Here is an 18737-nt window from a genome sequence, read left to right on the forward strand (position 1 = left end):
AGGCCTTTTATAGTAGACTGAGCTGCAAGTCAGGTATGTGTGGGTGTTGAAGTCAGTGGGTCTGCAGGTGACCTGAGTCAGGAGTCAGCTGTGGGTGAGGATGGTGAGCCATCAGGAAGTCCCATGGAGAAGTTAGTTAACAAGATTACCATGTTCTGTTTGTTAATCTTGATTGATCTGACAGTCTGAGATATTGTGGAGAGAACAAAAAGTAACTTAGGGAGCGGGTCATCTTGGAAGGCCAATTACAACACCTTTACAAACAAATTTCCTTTGCAAATGAAAACTTTCTTGACCAAAGAAAAACTTATGCTCTGTTTAGAGCTTTTCCTGTTTCCAGTGCTTCTCAATGGGCTTTAGCTCAAAATAATTCATATCCTAAATCCAGAAACCAATTTGGAGATGGCGTGTTCTGGTACCCTCCACACAGAGACCCTTATCTTAGGTATGAGATAAGGAGCCTGCGTGGGAGTTCAGGACAAACACTTTACCAATTCTTCACCCTAGGACTGGGTCTGCCAGACAAGGTAAGAGGGTTTTTGAGGCCCCATCACCCATCAGTGGTGAGTGAGACCCACTAGGTTCACCCTTTGAACGGCCTATCTGCTCCTGTAGACACTGAGCAGTCCCTGGAACCAGGGTCAAAATGAGCACATCTGAGGAAACTTCAGCCCCCGCCCCACCCCAGGGGCTGCCTTAGGGTCCTCCCTCCAAAGCTAGGTCCTCCAGTCTGTCCCACACTGATCCCTGTGGCTGGGCCTGGAGGCTCCTCCTCTGACCCATTTCTCTTCTCAGAAACTGCACGCAAACCTGTGATTTCCCTTCAACCTCCGTGGACCACTGTCTTCCAAGGGGACGTAGTGACTCTGACTTGCAATGGGTTTCACCTCTACCCATCACAGAAAACAAAATGGGAACATCGCTCTTCTGGGAAAGAGATAAAAACCCTAGGAAACACCCTCGAGGTCTGTGAATCTGGAGAGTACCGTTGCCAGACCGGGGACTCACCCCTAAGTAATCCTGTGCGCCTGTTCTTCTCCTCAGGTGAGAAGGTGAATTATCATAGTTCAAACTTTAGAAATGGTTTCTGGTTCATCCTAGCTCCCTGGAGTTCCAATAACTGGGGTCTTTCATTCCCCTCTAACCCTTGGCCTCATCTGCTCTGTTTCCCATTCTCCCTTGTTGTCCATGGGAGTTTTCCAGGCTACTACTGAAACTTGAGTTTAAATGTTTAATATTAGGCCAGGCATGGTGGCTTACACCTGTAATCCTAGCACTCTGGGAAGCTCAGGCTGGCAGACTGCCTGAGGTCACAGGTTCAAGACCAGCCTGAGCCAGAGTGAGACCTTGTCTCTAGAAATAGCTGGGCTTTGTGGCGGGTGCCTGTAGTCCCAGCTACTTGGGAGGCTGAGGCAAGAGAATCACTTGAGCCCAAGAGTTTGAGGTTGCTGTGAGCTATGATACCACCATACTCTACCAAGGGTGACATAGTAACACTTTGTCTCAATAAATAAATGTTTAATATTAATCAACATTGTTTTATACTTACATAGTCGAGGAAATTAGTTTTGGGGATACAAAAATGAAGCTGTCTGAGGGTGGCGCCTGTGGCTCAAAGGAGTAGGGCGCCGGCTCCATATGCCGGAGGTGGCAGGTTCAAACCCAGCTCCAGCCAAAAACTGCAAAAAGAAGCTATCTGAAAACCTGCCCTGGAGGACTTCGTAGTGTCAGGGAGAAATTACACGTGAATGCGCCGAGCACAAAACAGTGCGAAGTGCCATAGGAGGTCGGAGGCAGGAAATCTCCAACTTCTGTTCTCTGTCCCTCCTTTATTCCTTTCTATCTGAGTGGAATCAAGATAACACATTTCTTCCTGCCCAGTTTTGCCTAGTTTAGAGGAAGTGATTTGGATCACCTCCATGGGCATAGAGCTTTGGTAGTAGGCATTCATTGCAGTCCTTTAAGAATAGTGCTAACTGCAAATTAGAATCTGAGCCACATGAGAAGGCTCAGGGAGGGCCATATTCCTTGTGGATGATAATCCTTCAGGGTGGAATACTCCAGAGCATCCATACTTCCTTGTGAAGTTCTTCAAATGCTGCTATTTTGATAGCTCCTGCTAAGACTCAGTGAGCAGGTCGGTGTTAAATTTCGCCATATTCTGTAATGGGGATTTTGTTCACACCTCCCCTCAGCTTTTTCCCTCTGTATCAGGATGTTATATTTTGAACCTGACCTTGAATAATTGGATAGATGTATTTGGGGTTTACTTAGGAACTGTATCTGAAGAGTGTCATGCTGATTTGGAAGGAGAGACATAAGCTTGGATCAGAAGATTAAATCCTGTGGCAGAAAATAGAACAATAAAACCTCTGTAATTCAAGACACAGGGGAGAGAGGTAGCAGGAGTGCCCTGAATTTTATCTTCTGTTCATGTCATTTTCAGAGCCCTTCATCTTGCAGGTCCCATATTCTGTATTTGAAGGAGACACATTGGTTCTGAGATGCCAGAGAAGGGGGAAAGAGAAACTAAATCTTGTGAAATACATTTGGGATAGAAAAATTCTTTTTGCTTCTAATGAAAGCCAGGATCTTCTCATCCCACAAGCAAGTTCAAAGAATGATGGCACTTATCGATGCATTGGATTTGAAAGCAAAAATGCTGTATTTAGATCAACTTTCAAAGTGATCAAAGTTCAAGGTAAATCTTTCATTTTGTACAAACCTGCTTAGTAATGTCAGGGTGGGGAAACTGAACATGTAAGGAGAGAATTAATAGGTGGATATTGAAACCACGGGTAGATGAGAGGCATAAGTCCTCTAAGAGACAGAGGAAGTGGGGAAGAGAAAGGAGGGCTTGCTAAGCTGGTCTTGCCATGTGAACCTTCCCCAAATTGAGCATCCAAGCCTGTCTTTCCCAGAGTGCTCAGTACTCATGCTGAGACGCTGAATTTTCTCTCTAGAACTGTTTCCACGTCCAAAGCTGAAAGCCACAGTCTTCCAGCCTACTGAGGGGAGCTCTGTTAACCTGAGCTGTGAAACACAGCTTCCTCCAGAGAGGTCAGACACTCCGCTTTACTTCATCTTCTTCAGAGACAACGGGGGTAACCTGTCAGACAGAAACAGGTCCCCAGAATTCCAGATCCCAACCATCTGGAGCGAGGACTCAGGCTTCTATAGGTGTGGCACTGAGACAGAGACCCGCAGTGTCAGCAAATACAGCCTCCCGCTACAGATCCAAGTGCAAAGTGAGTGTCGGAGTTGGGGGGTGGGGAGCGATTTCCCTGCCTGTCTTTGTCCCTCTGGTGGTGAGTGTGGGAACTGCCCAACAGAGATGGATTTTGTCATTCTGACAGGGGGACCAGGCTAAGGCTGAGAAGGGAGGTACCGTAATAAAAGCAGTACGTGATTTCTTTGCTACCTCCATTTCCCTAAAAATTCAGTCTTCCTTTGGAACTCTATCACCTCAGAGTGACAGCTGTGGGGAAACAAAGGAAGCCAGAATGCAAGGTGCCCTGCTGCTGAGCTGGCAGGTTCTGGAATGCCAGACCTTAGGACAAAGTTAGAAGGCAAGCATCATCTCTTACGAGCTAGAACAACAAGCAGTGTGAGCATCTGATGGGTGCAGAAGAGACACATATACGGAAAGATAAACACAATAGATGCCAGCCTTTCTCAGGTACCAAAGCAGAACTTTTGGAAATAGGTGTGGTCTGGCCTAGTGCCATGATAGCCACTATTGCTATTACCAAACCCTTAAAACAGTTGAGACCACCAGCCAGGACATCAGAGAAACCCCCAGTGCTTGTCCATCTTCCTCTCCTGGGGCCCTGTGTGTCAGGATGGAAAGCTTATCACTTCAGTGATGCCCTAGGTCCAAACTCCACAGCCTGTTGGCCACAATGCTAGCACCTGCTGAGAGTATATCTTAAAGTTACATAAAAAGTGACCCCGGGTGGCACCTGTGGCTCAAAGGAGAAGGGTGCCCAGCCTAGCCAAAAAACTGCAAAAAAAAAAAAAAAAAAAGTGACCCCATCCAAACCCCAGCCCTCACCTGTCATCTCACTTTTATGCAGGGATCCCTGTGTCTGGAGTGCTCATAGAAACCCAGCCCCCAGGGGGGCAGGCTATTGAAGGGGAGATGCTGGTCCTCATTTGCTCTGTGACTGAAGGCACAGGGGACACCACATTCTCCTGGCACAGAGAGGACACGGAGAGTCTGGGGTGGAAAACTCAGCGTTCCCAGAGGGCAGAGCTGGAGATTCCTGTCATCAGGGAGAGTCACGCGGGGGGATACTACTGCACTGCGGACAACAGCTACGGCCCCGTGCAGAGTGGTGTGGTAAACGTCACTGTGAGAGGTGAGTTATAATCTCTGCTGACCTTACTTATTCTCAGCAAACTTTCTCAAATCAGGAATAAGTGGGACTATTTTTCTATTTCCATTTTTCCATCCTCCACTGGGATAGATGATTTCTCCCATTAGCAAGTTAATAACTCAGCCAGCTCAGAGGACGCATGAGTGAGGTAATGCTGGCCAGGAGACTTGTGGCCTCTTCGAGGTGATTTTGCATGTCTGTGCTTGGATCCATGCACTGTGATCCTCAAGAGTAATGTTTAAAGGTGGGGCATAGCTGTCACCCTACAACGTCAGCCAGGCCTCTCCTTTCAGCGAGTTGTCCATAGCACATCACGGCAGGATACTCAAGTCTGACGGAACCAAATGCATGAGGTCTGCCTGCCATTGTCACTCTGCACTTGCAAGATTCTAGGTAACCAAACCATATGCAGGTCTGGAAACTTACAAGTAAGGGAAGATGCAGAGTTCAGTTTTGTCCCTCGAGTTAAGCCTGCCTTGGGGATCCCTGGCTCTAGCTCACATCCCTCTGTTCCTCTGTCTCCAAGAGGCCACACTGGACATCAGACAACACCAAAATGCTTGTCCAGGATTATTCTAGTTAGACCGTCTGTGTCAGGGTAGAAAGCTTATCACATCTAGTGATAAGTGCCACCTGTACCTGTCGCCACTCAGCAGACTTAGCACTAAGCCAGTGGTCTCTGCCGGGCAGCAATTCCTCCTTCATCTCAGCTTTCGCTGCATCCCTGGATTCCGATACAGCTAGCTTTCATTGGAAAGTGACTGAAAAGCTAGTTTTCACTGCTTTTCTTTTATAACAAAATTCCCCCTTTCCTTCTCTCATTCTTTCAAAGCTGCCACCATCAGGCTGGCCTTTCACCACCAAAGTGACTCTTGTGAGGGTGACCAATGATCTGTGTATGCTGCTAAGGCCAATGGAGAATTCTATTTCCATTTTACTTGACTTTACCTCCAGCTTCTTGTTTTTTAGAGATAAGGTCTGGCTCTATAGCCGAAGGTAGAGTGTAGCGGCACAATCATAACCACTGCAGCCTCAAACTCCTGGGCTCAGCCTCCCAAATGCTGGCACTACAGGTGTGCACCATGATGCCCAGCTAATTTCTTTATTTTGTGTTTGGACATCTTGTTATGTTGCTCAGGCTGGTCTCTCACTCCTGGTCCTGATCCTCCTGCTTCAGCCTCCTGAAGTTCTAGGATTACAAACATGAGCCAGGGTGCCCAGCCTCCAGCTTTTGACACGATTAATCCCTCCCTTCTTAAAACACTTTCCTTCTTGACTTCTGAGACACAACTCTCTGTATCCTTTCTGGGTCCTATTCCTAATCTCCACATTTGGGGGCCTTCAGGGCTCTGTTCTCAGACTCTCTTTCTGTGCCACTCTCCCCATCACCTCCAGCCTTGTACCTCTAAATACCTGAAGACTTCCACAGGCTGCGACTCCTAACACCACCTGCAGCCTGAACCTCCAGTCTGAACCCAAGACCCACATATCCAAGTGCTTAACTTCAGTACTTGGATAGCACCCCAAGAATAGCTAATAAGCAACTGTGGAAAACCAAGCTGTTGGTTTTCACCCCACATAAATTCCTGTTTAAAGCTGCCTCTTGGTTGACACAGGACTCCCTTCTCTTAGCTGCTCAGGCCGATAAATCTGAGGCTCCTTCTTGACTCTTCGTTTCATTCCCCTACGTTCAATCCACCTAGAATCCATCTTCAACATATAGCCAGAATCTGACGACTCACCGTCTCCGCCACCAGCATCCCTTGTAATAACATCCTGACTAGTTGTCTTCTGCTTTGCCAGTTGCTTCCGATCCTATTCTCAATGCAGCATCAGAGGGAACACTCAAATCACAGGTCAGATCATGTTACTCCCCTGCTCAAAATCCTCTCCTGGCTCCCTCTGTCCTGCAGAGTGAGAACTAACATCCTCTCAAGAACTCACCAGGCCCTGCAGCCCTCTGCCCATCACCCTGACCTCATCTCTTACACTCTCCTCCACCTCCACTCCAGCCACCCTGACCCTCTCCCTCCTCCTCAGACCTTCCAGGCACATCTCACCTCAGGGCCTTGCACTGTTCTTCCCTAATGTCCTCACCATCACTCCCGTACCCCCCCAGGATGCTCCTCACCTGCTCAGCGAGCCTTGCCCCTCAGCAGCCCTTTATCCCAGCACTCCCTCTGCCACAGCACTGTCCCCGCCTGCTGTGCCACTTTGCCCATGTTGTTTGATGGCTTCTCCTATTCTTGTCAGCCTTGTGAGGATGGATCCTCACTTTGACCACCATTGTATCTCACGTGCCTGGGGTAGTGCTTGACTGAGTCATTCCATAAATACTTGTTGAATGAATGTTCTGTACATCTTTTCTCTGGCTCTCCTTTTTCTGCCTCTATGCTTTAACACAATAGCAATCCTAGGAAATACCATTATTTCTATTCTACAGAAAAGGAAAGTAAAGTTCAGAGGTTTGGTAATTTGCATGAGGTCCCAGAGCAGCCTGGATCTGAACCTTAATGCAGTTCTTCAGCTCAGACAGCAATGTCAAAGGTCTCCAAAGAAGCATCACTCAGTCAAGTTCTTAGTGTCGCCTGTGCTAAGTGAGCAGAGAGCTGTCAGCTCTGACAGGTGCAGCCAGACAGAACAGCATCCTTGACCCCTCTGGGAAGAGGTTGCTATGCTAATGGCCCAGCTGCTGCTCAATTTTCCCTTCAACTCCCTCGGGGTAATTCTTGTGATCAGTGGGGCCTTCCCAGGCTAGGGGACTGAGAGGCCACAGAAGGGCTTGTATCTCAATCTGAGAACAGCTTGGGTAACGTGACATTGGGCGTGATTCTTAGCACGGAGGGGCTGAGACTGAGCCAATGGTATTCCAATGGCAATCAGCACGGGTCGGGGAAAAGGGGTTAGCAACACTGAAAGGGCACCCCAGAAGACTGCCCTGAGATCAGGTCACTGTTAGAGGGTGCTTCTTCTCCAGGAAGACTCTTATATGGAACCGCTTACCTCAGTTCAGAGGTTGTAGTCTCTGAGGGAGGTAACAGTGATTCTGTTCATACTTACGTGTAAATTATTCATCTTGCCTTTAAGGTTTAAGGTCATGAAAAGGGCCAGCCTCCCCTGATCCAGGCAGTGAGCTGGTCACTTCACATATACAATTTCATTTATTCTCGGGATACTTTGCAAATCCTGTCATCCTCTAAGGAAATAGATGGTATCAGAGATTAAACAGATGTCAAGAATTCAATTGACATTTAATGGGAATCAGGGAGATTTCCTCCTAAACCTTTTGTTTGCGGACTTTATGCGAAATCTCTGTGTTTAGAAATGGGAGAATTTATAGCAAGAGAGAAACTCTGTAGCAGCCTTGACTACTAGGACAAAGTGGCCTGCCTTGGTTGGCTCCAACTGTCCTAACAAAATCACAGAATGGATGGCTTAGCAACACGAACGTATTTTCTCATGGTTCTAGGGGACAGAAGTCCAAGATCACAGCACCAGCTGGGTCTGGAGAGGGCTCTTGCTGGCTTGGGAAAGACTGACTTGCTGCATCATCAGGTGGCAGAGAGCAAGAACAAACTTCTTGGTGTTTCTTTTTAGAAGGACACCAAGTCCATCTTTACAGCCCCATCCTCATGAATTGATCTAAACCTAACTACTCCCAAAGGCACCATCTCCAAATACTGTCACATTGACAGCTTCAAAGTATGAATTTTGAGTGGAGGAAACCATTCAGTCCAAAGCACAGGCTGAGGCTGGCTGGGTGGTGTTGTGTAGAATCAGGTTTCACCTATGGGCTGTCCCCAAAGCTGACCAGAGAGAGCATGAAGTTCCTAAGACCCCAGGACAAATAAGAGCTAGTACATATACAGACAAGCACTGTTTTACATATATCAACTCAATTCAACAATAGTAAATAGCTAATAGTACCCCCATTTTACAGATGAGAAAACTGAGGCACAGAGAGATTAAATAACTTTCCCTGGCCACACAGCTAGTAAGTGATGGAGCTAGGATTCTAATCCAACCATCTGGTTTTATAATCTGTGCCTTTCTAACTAAGACAAATTTCAATTATTTTCCCCAAAGGAGTCACTTCTAGGAAATAGGGATAGCATGGAAGGGAAATAGGAATAACTTGCTTTCTGCCCATTGAATCTGGAATCCCAGGCCTAGGTATGGCTGACTCGATTTTTGCACAGGTGCACAGGTGGGTGCCACAGAAGACAACAGTGAGAGAGTCAACATGGGACACTGTGACCACGATGCTCTGCCCCGGGGTCCTCCCTGTGTTCTACCCCTGTAGTTCAGTTGTCGTGGGGGGAGGCTGGGCCAGCTGCCTCTTGAACACTGAAATTGGAACCTCTCTGGTCAAACAGGTTTGTTGGCTTTGTCAGGAAGGGAAGGATAGAGACATAGTCCCCAGCCCTTGCTGGACAGTGGCTACTCTATGCCAGAAGTCATGGGTGAAAATAAATGGAAATGATTGTCTGTGTTGCTGTGGTTCTAAGGTCTGGATCTTCTCTGGTGTCTGAAGTCTGAGCTTGGTTTACCTGAGGACTGAGGATCTGTACAAAAAGCACCACCACCCCCTGCTCTTTGTCTGCCTATTCAGTTTTTGCTTTTTAGCTCTTATCACCACAGGAAATGTAAATGTATTTATTGATTGCCGGTCTCTGTTCCCTAGATCAGAAACTCCACGAGTACAGGGACTTCACTATCTCTCTCCCTGCTGTATCAAGACTTCTGTCAGCACCCAGCATGTGGTAGCTTCAGTAGATGTTTGTTGAATGAATGAGTGAAATGAATGAAATCTCTCTTGAAATGAATGGAGGAGTATGGACCCAGTGGAAAAATCAGAACCTTCTAACAATTTACTTCAATGTCTATTTTTCCATCAGTCTTTTTTTCTCTACCCTTCAGAGCACATTGGGTGCAGGCCTCTATGAGGCGGGATGCTGGTGCCATTTTATTGTGGGTCCCAATATACTTTAATGAACTGTACTTTCAGAGTTACTGCTGGTTTGACCAGTGCCCTGAGCAGTGGTGATATTTGCCTTTCCCTGTCAGACACACTGCTGACACTGCTCAAACCACCATCACATGCCATCTTTCCAGGTGTCTGGGGGAAATTCCCAGGAAGCCGGATTACAAGAATATATACATTAGGACTTCCCCCAAATTGCTGGTTTCTGAAATGATTCACTGACATCACTGGAGGGAGCTATTTCCTGTGCCACCCTGGCCTGCCCAGAGTGATTTTTTTTCTGACCAGGACCTGGCCCAAAGTGTTTTCATGAGTCCCAGTCTTTCCGATTCCTCTGCTCCCAGGGATGGGGACCCCACCCATTCCAAGCCCTGAGCCTCTCCACTGGGACTCACATGGGTTCTTTCTCCTCAGGGACTTCAGGTAACAGAAGCAGCATAACGGTTGCGGGGTCTGTGGGAGGCCTCTGTGGCACCCTTCTCCTGGCTGTGACACTGCTGTTCTCCTACTGGCACTGGAGGAAATCAGGTCTGTGCTTTTCTCCTACCTTTGATAGGGTTTCATCATGTCCCTGCCTCAGACACCTGCACTTAAGGCCAGCCTCAGTGACCACCAGGCCACCATTCCCCACTGGCTACCCCCAACAGTCATAGTACATGCCCCTTCCTTAAAGGGCAGTTTCCCACACAGACACAGTGGGTGACAGCTGCTTGTATCTGGTCTGGTTTATTTAGTCAAGTGAAAGGAAGGGATGAGTGGCAAGAATTCTTAATGCAAAGTCTTAAAGACTTTATCTGGAACAGTTTACTTGGGCAGTTTCTTTGGTTCATACAAACTGGCCAATGAGATACTTCAGCCTATCCTAAATCTGCAGTAAGTAGAGATCTGAAATTAACTGAAGAGCTCAGAAGAAATGAATGAGAATGGAATCTGGGTAATTTCTATCCTTCTGCCGCCTCAGATTTCCCTGGGTCCGAACTTGAACCTACCACCTCATGCTCCATGGGCCCTGCTCTCCTCAGGTCAGCCTGGGGAGGGTCCCTCCTAGGCTCTGTCTGCTATGTGTGTCCAAAGGCTCCTTGCCTTAGCCCAGGTCAGGCCAGTTTCAGATGCTGGGGTAGAAGATGGGCACAGAACCTTTTCAGCTCTAGAGTAATTATCTATATCCCTCCACTCTCCATGCAGTTCAGTCCTCCAGCTCTTGTGAGCACCTTCTGTGTGCCCTACACTGGGCCGGGTGTAGGGCACTCTGGACTTTTGGCCACAAGTCTCCTTAGCAAAGCTGGGTCAGAGCCCAAGGGTTCCTCTGGCCTGGCCACAGATGTTCCTCGAAATCTACCCACAGCTCACTACTTTGCAAAAGTGATTTGGTCATATTTAATATTTCCTGAGGCATTTCAACATAGACACGCGCTCTAACAAAGTCTCAGATAATTGCATATTCAAACCAGGAGTGTGCAGCCCTGGCCCCAAGCTTTATGCTTTGTTCAGGCCTTCTTGTAAGAATCTGGACCTGGATTTTCTTTCTCTATGGGCTCTGTAGGGAGCCCAGATGAGAGTCTGAGAAAGTGCTCCCTCTACTGACGAGAATGCACCTGTGCTTTATTTTGCAGATGATTTCCGGAGAAATGAAACCAGGTGAGGCCTCAGCTTTTGCAAGTGCCTTTTTTTATTTCCCAGGTGCACGATATGCAAAACCATATGGTTTACAAAGTTAGGTCAAGTTATATCTCTTGGATCCTGTGGCTAGTTGCTCCTATTTTCACATTTCTTGAATCAGCCTAAAATGAAACTTCCTAGAAATGTGCTTGTCGGCTAACAATATTTCAGATTTTGCAAATATTTAGATGCATATCTTATTTGAAAGTAATCTAGTCATCTAAATGGATGATACTAACGGGTATAGATTTTCTAGGTTGGCACGGAATATTTCTGGTATGAATGTTTAGATAGTGTGTTGCTATAACTATGTATATAATGACTAGATTCTAGATTTTTACAAATGTTCTAGATTTTCCCAGGAATATCTACATCTGCTTTTTTTTTTTTTTTTGCCCCAGAAATGCACATATACTCATTAGACTTTGTGTCCTTAACTTCCATTTGGAAAATATGGTCCTCTTCCTTGGTGTGCTGTAGGGACTGGGGCATGAATTATGTCTAATTCCTTCTTGAACGGTCCAGATATGACATTTAGTCACTACCTCCTGGTGTTGAGCCTGGTATTTTCAACCAACCAAGAGTTACTATTCTAACTATAAGATGATTGTTACTAGCGCGTCAGAGACTCTCTGACCTTGTTTTCAAACAGCCTGTCCGGGCCACAGCCCCAGGGTTCCTTTCAAAAGAACAGTCTTACTCTTTAGACCTGTTGAAGTGCCAGTTAAACCACTCTGGGTTTCTAGTCTCTATTAACTGCTGACTTCCCCCTGTTCCATTTCTCCTCCGCCTTTCCCCCTGGCCGTCTCACCTCTCCCAAACGTCACAATATTCAAGGTGCTGTTGTGTGTTTCTGTGTCTCCCAGGAGCCTTTCTACCCCCAGCCAGCGAGAGCCCTCTCATTCTGCCTGCCCTGTCCAGGTGGAGCTGTGGCCACTGAATGGCAATGGTGAGGATTCCCTGCAGGAAGTTTCTCCTGGCCTCAGCCAGGGAAAGATAATGTGCTGGGCAATGCCCCCCATCTCCCTATGATATCCCAAATCCAAATATTCCCAATAAATAATTATTTCATTGTGTGTCCAGGAAGAATGGAGGGGATGCTTGGGAAGAGGCCTGGGCAGCCTCAAAAATGTCCTTTTTTTTCTAGTATACCTCGAAGAAGGAGATTTGGTATATTCTGAGATCCAGACTCTTCAGCTGGGGAAAGGAGGGGAAGGTATGTCTCTGCCTGCAAACTATTTTCATTCCTTTAACAAATATTTACTGAGCACCTCCTTTGTGCCAGGTGCTATTATAAGTATGGGAAATAAAGAAGGCTGACAAAAATCCCTATATATGGGAGCTTGGATTCCAAAGAGGGATGACAGACCATACCCTTTGAATGGTAGACCATACTACCACCAATTTTCTTGGGTTAATTGATCACATCTTATAAAAGATCCCTACCTTGATCTCTCTGCTATTCTTTGCTCTCTGTCCCTGATGTACTATATTTTTCTATGTGTAATGCACCTTTATTTGGCCTAAATTTGTGAGAAAACAGTAAGGATGCTTAGGAGCAGGGAGGCTGCTGTGCTCTCCTGTCTGGTCCTGCCAGGCATGTGGGGTTCCAGTCCAGGAGATCTTGGGATGAGCCAGAGAACCCTTCTCTGAGAATCATAATCAGGCTAGGGGCTTGTAGGGCTGGTGAGGTGGGTTGCAGTCTTTACAGAGCAGGCAAGTACAGAGGGCGGTGTGATCTGCATGTTTACCAGGTGAGTGTTAGCCCTCCCCAGAGGTCTCCTGGCTGGGAGCTGGCCACTATCTCAAGAAGTGCTTTCCTGAACGTTTGGGCCAGAAACGTGGTTACACATCATATGTGGAAGCACATTTTACATGGCAAAATACAGTATTTGTGAAAACACTACTTAAGCTGGGCGGCGCCTGTGGCTCAAAGGAGTAGGGCACCGTCCACCTATACCGGAGATGGTGAGTTCAAACCCAGCCTCAGCCAAAAACTGCAAAAAACAAAAAAACAAAAAAATACTACTTAAGCTGAGCATTCTGTTGATTGGCTAGTTATTAATACTTGAAAAGCTAAATAGTGACATGAAGAAATATTTCTTCACCTGTTCCCTAAGGTTTGCCTGGAAAATACACAATGTATTTTTGTTAACAATCAGAACAAAAGATAAGCATGCTTCTGATAGAAGTTATGATCTCAGTGGTATATGTACTAAGGTTGCCCAGTGAGAACATTCATATGTGACACCATGTAAGACAATTTTTAGTAAATAGTGAAAAATGTGCATTTTATGTTACTATATTCCTTTGATTAGTACTAGATTTTAAAGATTGTTCTGGAGCAAGTGACTTGGTATAAGTTGGATCCTTTGGAGGCTTGCTTTTAAGCAAGTCCTGACCAAACTTTAAAGGAGGGCTCATCTAGCCCTAATATTAAGACAGTGCATTTCTGACAATTCTGTGTCAGATGGCCCCTTATTAAAAGATCTGCATGAGGTTCTGGAATTATTCTGCCTGTTCTTTCCTAGTGGCTCTTACCCTTCCTAAGACAGGCAAATATGTGAGAGTTAACGCAGTATCCCAAAGGCTTGAGGAGAACTTCCTGAAGCTCCCTGGAGCTTTTGATCTGCCTCACTGATCTTTCTCTGGCACGGTCCTGTGGATTCCAGCTGCTATAGCATTACAGAACTGTTGGTCTCTGTTACTTCAAGTCAGAAGCTGGTTCTATCTAGGCTCTGCGGTCTGTTTCTCAGCTTGGTGGTCAGCTGGCACCACCGGTGGGCTCGGCTTGTCTGCCTCTTTTCCCTCATGGCAGCCTATCGTCTGATGCCTGATGAGAGCTGATTGTCTGATGCCTAAAAACCACTGATTTGCCCTTTTTTTCTGGTTGTTTAAACTGGGGAGGTAAATCCAGTCTTTGTTGTTCGACCTGCCCAGAATGAGCAGTTCTACTTCGCTTCTTTAAACTTACGTGAACCCCATTTCAAGATGTGAATCGAGATCTGCTGTTAGAAGAACACTGCTCCAGGTGCCTGTAACCTGTGTGTAACCTGTGGCCTACTTTGGCTAGTTCTTATCCCAGTATCAGGGAGATCACTTCAGAATCATTTCAGAGGTTCAAGAGGACCTCTGAGAGCCTCCTCAGCAGGCTGGGGATGAGAAAGTAGCAACCTCCCCTCAACACACACTCACCCGGTAACGCGGCTGGGTCGAGACACACTGCACAAAAAGTTCTCTCTCCTTCTAAAGAAATCTCTTCAGCAAATCTGTCCTTTTCTCCTCACGCTACCTTGATTTGGTTGATTAACCTAACCTCTTCGAATCAAAGAAATTATTCTATTGACATTATACATCTACATATGGCACCTCACTTGAGAATTAAAAATCTCCAATATCTTTGTGCCTAGTGGGAATTTCAGCTGTAACCTGACGCTGAACCCGTTTTACAAATCAAGTACTGTGTGTAGGACTCGGAGGCTCAAGACTTTCTCAGGGTCACAAAGCCAGTAAAAGATAACACGAAGACTGACTCTTCCATCTCACTACAATATTTGCTGCTCATACAGCCCATTACTATATTTGACCAAAATATATCACTTGATCCCTGCTTCGCCTGTCACTTTGCTCCCTGATCCACCTCCATTAATCAAGACCCTTCAAACAGTAGCATTTGAACTAGTTTTCTTGGGTTGACTGAGCACATCTCATAGAAACACCTTGATCATTTTGCTGTTCGTCACACTCTGTCCTTGACATATTTGTCAACACTATTTGAGCCAGGCATGCTATTGATGGCCTAGTTATGTTTTAGGTGCTTAAAGTATTAATGATCAGTAGACAGCATTTCACCTGTTCAGCATTTGCATGAAGACTTTGAAAGCATATGAGAAGTTCTGTGCATATGAGCATTATTCTAGGGAAAAGAGCCTGTAACTTTTATCATATCATTACAAAATCAGTAACCCCAAAAGATTTGTGGTAAGAAACAGAAACCTCAAGTGTCCCCGGTATATCTTTTTAAGCTCTCTTGCCCTAAAATTACTATGTTGCTCTGATAATTATACCTTTTCCTCTGAGACTCTTGATTTCTAATATGCATTGACAAATGAATCAGACCTGCTAAACTTTCCTCTGACTGTGGCTCCATCTCTGGGAAACCGGGGCAATAAAATCAAAATCTAATGTAAGAGGAGTTCTCATATGGATAGCTCCAGTGAGAACTTGCCAAATAACTGGGGATGGAGAGATGCACATACTGTAAGTTAAGAGTTAAAATTAAGAAATTTCTCAGCCTCTGGAAGAGGAAGGGACTGAGGTTTCTCACTGTGGTATTGAGGGAGCGCTTTACAGAATAATGGAAGTGAGAACTTTCAGAGGGCTGGGTTAAGAAATTATAAAACAAGTAATCAAATAGCACTTAAGTATTGGGTCACAGCAATCTACAGAAAGGACCTACTGGCTCCCAGACGCTAAGGAATAAGCGAGTAGACAGGGTTCTAAGTGGATTCTTATGCCTGTAGTTCAGTGGTTCCTTTTCCCTCCACAGCCGGTACCCCCAGGACACTTCTGGAGGACAAGGTGAGTTCCGCTTCCTCACTGCACCCTCTCCCATTGTTACCCACAGCCTCACACTCCTCTCCTTCCACTGCCGTCTTCCTCCCTTTCCAGCATGGCTCAGTGGTCTACTCGGAGGTGAAGACACAGCTGCCAGATAACTCAGCTGGAAATGTCTGTTCTAAGGATGACGACACCATGGAACATTATGAGAATGTCCAACTCATGGGGCAAAGGCCCAGTCCAGTCCCCACGGCCCATGGAGTAACAAACTAACTCCAGATCTCCCATTCTTTTCACCCATGTGCATTCATTCCCTGGACTTCTTATCCACCCTGAAATAATGGGCTGGGCTCTGAAGGGCCTTCTTAAAATGACCAGGATCCACAATTAAGAGAAGATGCTGTATTATCTGCTCTGGGCTTGACCTACTGTATTCACCAAAGTCTGATTTAGGGAAACAGAATAAGAGGCTGCTTTTGAAAAACAGAAACTCAAATTTTGGTGAACTGGGATTTGCAGGGAAATAGAAAAGACTGAGTGACTGGATCTGTTTAATGAACTTATAATCGTTCTCTCACTATAGAGGCCATGCCATGAGTATCTACATTTGCCTAAAGTGGCTCACTGGTGAGCAGCTACATGGGCAAGGCAGAGTCCTAACTCCTGCCCACACTGTTTATACTCAGGGTTCAGTTACAGAAAACTCACCTCAAAGGGTTTACAGAGGGAGGAATTTTCAAAAGGATTTTAAAAGCTTCACAAAAACATCAGAAGGGCTGAAGAAGTAGGCTGTAGGCTGAGCTCCTAAAAGCAAAAAGTAATTATGTTAATGTCACTAGGACAAAGACTTGTAGCATTAGGGACTAAAGATATAAATATAAACATTTAAATCATGAAGGCTATGTTAGCCAGTTTGATGAAAATATTTCAAATTGTATATAAAACCAGCACATTGTACCCCATGACTTCATTCATGTACAAAGCTATGATTTAATAAAAAAAAAAATTAAAGTTTAATTTAGGTTTGTAAAACTTCTTTGAATTGGAAATATCAGTATAAACTCATTATAAACTCTGTCTTTTAAAAATATATATATTTCCTAGGTCTGTCTGCTACAAAGGCCTAGAAATAATAATTGCCACAGCAATAATACCCCTGGCAAAGGCTGTAGTCCCTGAGTTCTATCCCTGGCCTTTCCTGTAGAAACTAGTCTTTGAGTTTCCAAATAGTTAATGTGAGATTTCCTCCAATAAATATGGGTGAAAGAAATAAAAGAACACCATTTTGTTGGGTTGTTGCCTGCCCTACACATTGGTTAGCATCACAACTAGCCCAGGATAGGGTGCTTCCTCCTGTGGGGTACTTCCTTCTGGGGGGTGCTTCCAGACGGAAATTAGCCCTGCCTCTGGCAAAGTATCCAGCCACACATATCTAAATGGAATCCAACTGCCTGTACCAGATCTAACTGCCTGTTTATAGGAAATACATGAGACAAAGGACCAAGTTACATAACACCAGGGGCCTGCAATCAGAAAAATGCAAACTGAGGAAAGTTCTACAGGACCAGATGACCCGCTTTCTCTAACACACGGTGAAAGAGAAAGAGAAAAAGTAATTCCAATGTTTCTAGCATAAATAATTATGGTGATAGCTCAATTATGCTTTGATTTTTATAAATGTATTTATCTCATGCACCCCTTCTGCAAAAAGGGGAAGAAACGGGACTGGAGACGTATGCATCAAAAGGAACGGTCAGGCCTTGTTTGGATGCTGGCTTGAACAAATCAAGTGATGAAAAAGAAAATCACAACATACTAAGGGAAATGTGTACACTAACATGAGGAGATGGATGTTTTAGATATAAATGATAGCATTGTAGTTATGATAAGAGATAAGAGATACAGATTTTTAGAGCTTATACTAAAGTTATCAGCATGGATGTATTAAATGTACATGATTAAATGTGTATTAAACCAGAGTAAATGATGTGATTTGGTTTGAAATAACCCAATGAGGGGAGGATGGATAAGAAGCAGGTAGGTTTCGACAAGGCAGGGTCATTTGTGTGCACCCCATGTCTGGAGCTGGGCACACAGTGGGAGGAAATAGGGCTTATATATGGACTATTCTCTACTTTTGTATGTTTTTGATTTTCCACAATAAAGAGGTGAAATATCTAAACCCAGAATAGCCCCCCATTTTATCACCGCTCTGCAAAAGGACAGACTGTAGAAGATGACCCAAAAGACCTCAGGGGCCATCCCTGAAAGCGGCTTGCTATTATTCCTCCCACATTGCATTGGCCAGAACTCAGTCACAGTTCCTACTTCGGACGGTAGGAACAGCAACCCAGCTACGGCCCAAGAAGCAGAAAGTACAGGTCTGGTTATCACTTTAGAAAGTTACTGCCACACTCAGACAAGGGAAGTTGTCAGGGAAATTTCTCTGGAGGAGATAGCACACAGAGAGCATTGGACATGCAGAGCTGGGGAAATCTGAGTTCAAATCCATGTCAGAATTAGTAGGCATGTGACCTAGCTGAGTTGCTCAAACTTCTGACCCATTTTCAATCTGAAAAGTGGGAAAAACAGAAGAATATAATAAACTTGAATTCATAAACTTGTTGTGAGGATTAAATGTGTGAAATCTTAAGCACAGTGCCTGGAACATAGTAAGCATGGAATAATTGTTAGCCATCAGTCAGGAAGAGGAGAAAGGAGCAGAAGGCAGGACGGAATGGGAAAGAAGAAAAGCAAACAGAATGGGAAAACTAGACAGAGTATGGGCCGAGAAGTGACGAGAAGGGCTGTAGAAGCAGAAAACATACAGAGGCATAAAACAGCTAAACGTATTCAAGAAATTACAAGCAGGTGGAACCCAGGGGCTCATGCCTGTAATCCCAGAACTCAGGAGGCTGAGGTGGGAGGATCCCTTGAGCTCAGGAGTTTGAGACCAGCCTGAGAAAGAGAGAGACCCCATCTCTACTAAAATTAGAAAAACTAGTGGGGCATGGTGGAGGATGCCTGTAGTCTCAGCTACTCAGGAGGCTGAGACAGGAGGATTGCTTGGACCCAGGAGTTTGAGGTTGCTGTGAGCTAGACTGATGCCACAGCACTCTAGTCTGAGCAACAGAGTGAGATTCTGTCAAAGAAAA

At 45.4% G+C, this 18737-nt stretch overlaps 1 protein-coding gene across 1 annotated transcript in view; it reads left to right on the forward strand.

Annotated features, from left to right (window-relative positions):
- The first annotated feature begins 402 nt into the window (after positions 1-402).
- The window catches only part of LOC100942001, an 85857-nt gene continuing 67522 nt past the window's right edge, over positions 403-18737 (forward strand). Inside the window, exons 1-11 of the mRNA XM_023516372.1 lie at positions 403-445; positions 796-1044; positions 2447-2701; positions 2964-3248; positions 4077-4361; positions 9778-9930; positions 11691-11697; positions 11907-11971; positions 12170-12238; positions 15572-15603; positions 15694-15843. Coding sequence (XP_023372140.1) covers positions 403-445; positions 796-1044; positions 2447-2701; positions 2964-3248; positions 4077-4361; positions 9778-9930; positions 11691-11697; positions 11907-11971; positions 12170-12238; positions 15572-15603; positions 15694-15843 — 1593 coding nt within the window. The remainder of the gene's footprint in view (positions 446-795; positions 1045-2446; positions 2702-2963; positions 3249-4076; positions 4362-9777; positions 9931-11690; positions 11698-11906; positions 11972-12169; positions 12239-15571; positions 15604-15693; positions 15844-18737) is intronic.

Source organism: Otolemur garnettii, unplaced genomic scaffold (assembly GCF_000181295.1).
Source record: "Otolemur garnettii isolate 467f Iridium unplaced genomic scaffold, OtoGar3 scaffold00091, whole genome shotgun sequence".
Lineage (NCBI taxonomy): Eukaryota > Metazoa > Chordata > Mammalia > Primates > Galagidae > Otolemur > Otolemur garnettii.